Source organism: Zingiber officinale, chromosome 8B (assembly GCF_018446385.1).
Source record: "Zingiber officinale cultivar Zhangliang chromosome 8B, Zo_v1.1, whole genome shotgun sequence".
NCBI lineage: Eukaryota > Viridiplantae > Streptophyta > Magnoliopsida > Zingiberales > Zingiberaceae > Zingiber > Zingiber officinale.
The window spans coordinates 1,171,013-1,178,229 of record NC_056001.1 but is presented as its reverse complement, the minus strand read 5'-3'; the positions used below and the strand labels follow the sequence as shown (position 1 = coordinate 1,178,229).

Sequence of the window (7,217 nt, the reverse complement as noted above, 5' to 3'; positions counted from 1 at the left end):
TTTATATTCAATCTATCATTGATTTGTCACAGTTAAATTTAGAAACATATAGTAAAAGTGAGTTGAATATCTTCATTGGTGTTTGTATAGCGAGTGCAACATTTGGTGCCGCTGAATGTTGACGGTTACATTCAAGGAGGAATGGTTGGTGATTTATCTTTGATGTGAACATAGTTTATTCGAGTGAGCATATTTGCCCATCTGATTTCTTAGTTAAACTTTTCTTCTAAAAATAGCTACCGCAATTTTTCATGGCTAGGTTCACAACTTCTGGGATAGAGACTTCTCCTTTGAGAATAATAATGAAGCAACATTCGGTAGTTCAGATTATGACTTTATTATACATTTATAACTACCTTATGTGAAACACTTCTCCTTTGAGAATAATAATGAAGCAACATTCGGGAGTTCAGATGATGACCTTATTATACATTTAGAACTACCTTATGTGAAACAGAGCTCTAAATCCTTTTCAGTGTTGTTTCTTTATCTCAATATTCTCAGAGTTGCTTTGGGTTTTTCTCTATGCATGTATGTTTCCTAAATTACCTATCTTCAAATAGGATCGTGCAAAAGATGCTTATGAAGGATCTATGACAATTAGTGTTGTCCTTGTTGCGGTTGGCATTGGGAAGCTTGTCGTTTATTTTTGTGATTGTAGGTAGGACTATGTAATTAGTTCAAAATCAAATCGACTAAACCTAATTTTAATTAAATAGAACAAATTGAATTTTTTTAATAATCGAATAAAATATTTTACCAAAAAATCAAATAAATTGAACTAATAAAATATTAATTAATTCGATTTTCGACCAAATTAATCCATTTTTTCAACAATATAACTATGATACACAATTATGAACACGGTGAAAACTTTATTTATAAGGAAGACCTTCGTTTTGTTGAGTTCACAGTTCTGGATGTACTTGGTTACTGATCTGATGAGTGATGACAGCTCCCCTTCAGCAACTCATGTAGCATGAAACTAGAAAAGTAACCTCAACTTTATTGATTGGAAGATGTTTCTAATTAGTTTTACCTTGTAAGTACTAGAAAATTTAATAAACATCTTAAAATTTAAATAAATATGAATATTATTGAATTTTTAAAAGCATATAATATTCTAAAATAATTAAAATAGAATGAATTGTACTTTAAATCATTAAAATTGTTATTATAACTAGGAATAGATTCAAATTAATATAAATACAGTTTAATCTAAATATAATTAATTTTATGGTTTAAGTTTATATTTTTTATATTAATTATGGATAAACGGGATACATCCAAGATAAGTGAAAAAATAAATAAATGTTAAAATCGAATTTTTAATAGAAACCATTTGAAGTTAAAGATGGTAGACTTAATAAATTAAAGATAAAATATATAAAATTTAATAATAGTAGACATAATAAGAATCTATTAAAATAAGAGAAGTTGAGTTATTTGTAACTAAAAATTTAAAGTAGGTAGAATTATTTTCACAAAAGATTGAGAGGTTGATAGAAAGATTTTACATGGAATATATGTAAGATAATTAATTGAAATACAAGAAGTGTTAGGTGTTTTTTATAATTATAAGATATCTTTAGAGTTTAAACAAAAGTCTTACAAGATAATGATTAGTGCAGATATATAAATATGATAGGATAAGAAAATACTTAAGTGATTAAATATCTCAGTTAGACACTATTATTTTCATGTTTAACAAAAGTTATCTTAATAATCTAAAATTATTTATTTAATTTTTTTAGGATGAAAAGACATAACTCTCATGATTTTAATAATATTTTAATAATTTAAAATAATAAAATATTAACTTAAGAAAAATCTAGATCCCTGCTTTGTTAGTTTAATTTATTTGTTCGTATTATTTTTTCCATTCGGTCATAAGAATTTTGCACATGAATAAAGCTCGAAATGGCATGAGAAGCATATGACCAAGACTCAAGTTATCGCAATTCAAATGTTTAAACATCCACATGATATCTATAACATACATTGTCCAAAGTGACACATGAACTATATAAATATATATTAAAAAAAATACGTGGCTCGTTTCTCTTATACTAGTAATTTCCTTTTCTTTCTGCTTTTCAGATCCTCTGCCTAGATTGGCCTCTGGGCAGACGGGTAGGATAATGTTGTTACTCCACTACAGAATTCGTTACCAACCTTTACCAATTAGCCACAACCAGTCGAGTACGACGCCTGAGAAAAGACCTGCAATTAGAAAAACAACCAACAAATTCCCCAATGCATTTTGTTCCGGACCCTGCATTATACATACAACAAATAAGAATTCATGAACAGAATGTATATGTGTAATGATCTTGATGGATTAGTAACTACCTTGTATCCTTTTGGTGCTTCTGTAAGAACGCAAACAGTGAGATAGCCATTGCTCAGTCCCAAGACGGACGTCAACATTATCATCCACCCTTGATCTCCGTATTTGGCTGTGAAATAGAATGCTGGGATGAATAGGAAACGCGAGAGACTAGCAAACATGAGACCTTTCCTTGATACCAACTTAATTGGCTTCAGAAGAGGTACATATCTACCCACAAGGTCCCAGACATTATACATGGCAATCAAAACGAGTATATACCTGCGATATGGAATTAAATTTATCGTTTTCCTTTTATAATAAATTCCTCTCTGAATAAATCATGCTTGAGCACTTACCATGAACCCAAGCTGTGAGAACCAGTATCTTCGGCTAAGAAACCAGGGAAGATTGACAGTGTCAAGACATATATCAGGAAGAGGTTGAGCGCATAATCGATATTTTGAACTAGCAGTTCTTTGTTACTTAAGCGCTCGAACTGCTTCGGATCCTCCATTACCTGCAACTGCAATGATTAATTCACATCCGAGACAAACTAAACTGCTCATAGAATTTAAGTAATAGCATAATGCTATTTATGAATCTTACAGCTGCATTCTTTACTGATGATTGAATGCCAGCAGCAGCAAGGTCAGCAGTGACTGTCATGGATCCTTCAGAAGCAGCTTTTGATCGGTAGTATTTGACGATTGGTAATTTAGGAAACATAAATGCATAGAGAAAGATGCAAAGCAGCTCAAAGGAAGTTGAGATGGCAAGAAACAACACTGAAAAGGAGTATTTTGAGTTCTGTTTCAGAAAAGGTAGTTCTTAATATATAATCTACGTAGATTGTAAATATCATATATACTTGCTCCCTTGCGAAGGCCATCATCTGAACTCTCAAATGCTGCTTTCGTAGTAAATCTCAAAGCAGAAGTCAGAGTCCCAGAAGCTGCGAGCCCAGCCATGAAAGACTACAGTAGTTGTTTTAAGAAGAAAAGTTTTATTATCAACTAATCCTACACGCTTTCAGTGAACTAAGAAATCAGATGGGCAAAGACGCTCACTTGAATAAACTCTGGGCACATCAAAGATAAATCACCAACCATTCCTCCTTGAATGAAACCGTCGGCGACACCAAATACTGCACTCGCTATACAAACACCAATGAAGATTCCCAACCCCCCTTTACCAGATGTTGCTAAATCTAACTGCAACGAATCAATGGTGTAATTGAATATAAAGACAAGTAGTTTGGAAAAGGATGCTTTAGAAGAAGTTGATTCTTGATACTAACCACAAGAAGGCCAAATGAACTTGAGAAGAAGAGCGAGTAGCCTAACAGGTTGCGGCGTCTAGTATTAAGTCTTGCTTCATGATACGCTAATATGGCTGTTGTTCCAAGAGCAAAAGGTTGGTAGACAAGTGTGAGTATTCTCGTTGGATGATACCTCTGAAATAAAATGAAGGAAGAAATAATTATTGCAACACATATCAAAAGATAAGAAGTCATTGTTGATGAGAAAGTGATTTCTTACTGGAAAGAGAAAGGCATAGTAATCCCCAATCGTCAACATGCTGTTCCACGCGAAAAGGGATCCATTTCCAAGTAGCCAGCTTATAAACAATGCAGTAAATCTTCCCTGCTTCAAATAAGAGCTTGATAAATTGATCAAATCAATACAGTTATGGATTCGGTGTAAACTGTATTTATAAGGAAGAACCTTCGTTTTGTAGTGTTCCCAGTTTTGCTTGTGGGTACTCATGGCAGCTCCCGTTCAGCCGCTCCTGTAAATCTCATTTTAAGCAAGCCTCAAAGCGTAAAACAAGAAAAGTAATCTCAACTTTATGAATTGGAAGATCAAATATTTAGAGGGGTCTAGGTCTCCTTCTAAACGCACAAGAATTAATCAATCTTAAAATTACTTGGTAAACAAATAACTAACCAATAAAAGAATTTGTATATAAATTTTACTCCTTTATATATATATATATATATACGAAATAATTTAGTTAATCCGTCCAGAATAAAAGAAATTCAGCTTCCTTTCTTGGATGATTATAAACAATTGATAGTGTAACAGAGCTTACCAGGAGCAAGATTGATCAATATAATAAACTAAAGCCATACGAAAACAAACGAAGTGGAGACACATAGAAGAACAGTAGTTAAGGCAAAATTGAAGTGCAAAGGAAACAAAGAACGCCACTATTCATAAGAGAAACTACCAAAACAAAATGACCAAAAGGAAACAACTTGTCGATTTGAAAGAGAAGAAGATGAAAGCTAAAAGCGATACCTTTAAAGTGTGTGGAGGAGGACGAAAAATTCTTTCTTCGAGAAATTCAAACTGAGCTGAGGATTCAAGAATATATTACGCTGGGAGACCCGCCTCAAAAACGATGTAAAGAAGAGAAAGGTTGCGTGAGAAGATGAAGATGGGTTGATGGTACCTCCGTAATGACTGCAAAGCAATAAGAGAACTTTGTTCAAACATAAAGGGGCATTATTATCATAGAGAGGTTCTCCGTGTGTTGATTCCGAAAGAAATGGATTCCATTTTAAAGTTGTAAGAGAGGTAATAATGGAGGCATTCTTATGTGGATACGGTGTGCGGAGTTGACTGCCAGCCAAAATTGAGATTTTTAGATAAATGTAGTTGATCATAGTAACAGAAAGAATATGATATTTTTTAATTCCGGCAAATTTAAATTTGTTCAAGTTAGAATTGGATTATATATATATACTGCACGGCACGTAGCGATTTATTTATTTATTATTATTATTATTTAATTTTAATTAAAAATAATAATATTTCTTTGTATAATACCTAAATATATTAATATATCATGTAAACATATTAGTATACTTCATAAATGCTTAATTTTTTTTTATTTTAAATTTTTTTTTAATACTATAAACCAATTGGAAAACTTGAACTCAATAGATAAAATTTTAAAATTTTTTATCTTGAATACTATAATGTAATTAGGAAATTTAAATCTTAAGGGTAAAGAATTAAAAAAATATTATAATTATTTTTTTAATCCAAAATAAAAAAAAATCCGCTAATATCTTGCGCTCGCACACTGTGTGTATATATAGATATATATACACTGGTGCATTTCTCTAAGGGTGTCCTAAAGTTACTCTTCTAAACTATAATACAGAATCATCCTCAAAGATTTCGGTCAGCGCAGGAATATGCAAAAAAAATGAATACCTCCGAAGCCACGGGTATAACACCTGGTATACAAACCAGGTGTCATATTTGGTTATTTATTGAAATCTCCTTTTGGGAAAGAAGGGTGGATTGCTAGTGTAGAGAATTTAGAAGATATAATTGGGGACATGTATGGTTAGATGTTATTTGTATACTTGATTGAATTTGACATATCTTAACCAAACTCTTTACATGGGCTCACCGTGTGTGTATATATATATATATATACTCGTGATTCTCCTTGGTGCGCCTTCCCTCGTAGCGACAAGCTCTCACAAGCACCGTCGAAGCTAGGGTTCACAACGGTCTGCAAAATTGTCTTGCCCTCTCTTGTTGCAGAATCTCGTAGTCATCCTGGCAAGCCCTCCCTTGCCGCACCTCCCTGTCGCGACAAGCTCTCACAGGCGCCGTCGAAGCTAGGGTTCATAGTGGTTCTCAAAATCTCCTCACCCTCTCTTGCTGCAGAATCTCACAGTCGTCCTTGTGGCAGGCTCTCCCTCGTTCCTCCCTTACTCGTCTCGCCAAATTGAGGGTTTCCCGCGCCTCCCTCACTCGCTGCAACGAAACTAGCTTGACCCTCGCCAAGGTAAAAGCTCATTTTTAGAAATTGATTTATGATGCCTTCTTGTTTGAGTATCCTTTATGTTATGATTATTGGAATTAAGTACACAAATCACAAGGAATAACTCTGCACTTTGCATGAGGTCGAGGAAACCTATGAAAGGGCTATCCTAGCAGTGCCATATTCGATCGATATATGGGTCAAATAATGTAGCTTTAGTGTCTTAACATATGAGGATCTTATGGACATTCGGAGGTGCAAGTATTTATTGATGCAACATTCTGTTGTTGCTGATTCATGTCGAATTGGACAAAATTTAGGGAAGTTTTAATTAAACATTAGTTTTTAAGGTTGGATTTCTATTGTTGATGATTCATATATAATTACTCTTGCTTTGCTTCTATGTTATATCGTTAGCTATGATGATTTAATTTTTATATGAATGGATCTCAGTTTTCTGAACATGTTCATTAGTGGGAAGTCTACATTATTTTGTATCAATAAGGTTACTTGCAGTTTTGAGTTTATAAGAAATAAGTTTTAGTTTTTATTTATTTATCTAATCATCTATTGCCATTTATAATGTGAGGGTGTCCATAAATGGAAGAAAATAGAGTTGATAATCAAGAATATATTCCCAAGTTCCAGATGATCAAAAGTAAAGAATTGGAATTGAATTCTCATTACTAGAGAAGGTATATTCGTTCTATAACCAATATGCATGAGAAGACGGATTTAGTTCAAGAATGCACATGAGCAAGGAAAATAAGATAACAAATGAAGTAACGTGAAAACAAATTGTATGCTTTAAAGAAAGGCACACTGATCTATTGCAGTAGAATAAACATGCAAAAGATGATCAACTGACAAGGGAAAGAGTACGTGACACAATTAAAATAGGTTCTAAGTCAAATATTACATTTATCAAAAAACAAATGGGGCCTAATTGGGTTGTCACTATTTTTATAGAAACCCATAATCATCCACTCTCGACTTCATCATAGGTGCATTTCCTACGCTCGCATCGTAATGTTTCAACAACAAAGAAAACATTGACAAAACAAATTTCAGAGGCCAACGTACCAACTTGTCAACAAAT

General features: G+C 33.1%; 1 protein-coding gene across 3 annotated transcripts; it reads right to left on the bottom strand.

The window, feature by feature from the left end:
• Positions 1 to 1,937: 1,937 nt before the first annotated feature.
• Positions 1,938 to 4,836, bottom strand: LOC122016656 (equilibrative nucleotide transporter 3-like). 3 transcript variants are annotated; one of them, XM_042574029.1, is made up of 10 exons: positions 4,633 to 4,836; positions 4,057 to 4,120; positions 3,871 to 3,975; positions 3,630 to 3,785; positions 3,400 to 3,543; positions 3,201 to 3,306; positions 2,939 to 3,117; positions 2,689 to 2,855; positions 2,353 to 2,611; positions 1,938 to 2,275 (listed from the first exon to the last, which is right to left on the bottom strand). In XM_042574029.1, exons 2-10 carry the CDS (start codon positions 4,096 to 4,098, stop codon positions 2,168 to 2,170), a joined length of 1,266 nt encoding a protein of 421 aa, XP_042429963.1. In that variant the 5' UTR covers positions 4,099 to 4,120; positions 4,633 to 4,836; the 3' UTR covers positions 1,938 to 2,167. The 3 variants fall into 3 exon arrangements, with proteins under 3 accessions (XP_042429963.1, XP_042429965.1, XP_042429964.1); XM_042574031.1 differs by having other exon boundaries at positions 2,689 to 2,849; positions 4,633 to 4,835; XM_042574030.1 differs by lacking the exon at positions 4,633 to 4,836 and adding an exon at positions 4,424 to 4,502.
• Positions 4,837 to 7,217: the final 2,381 nt, after the last annotated feature.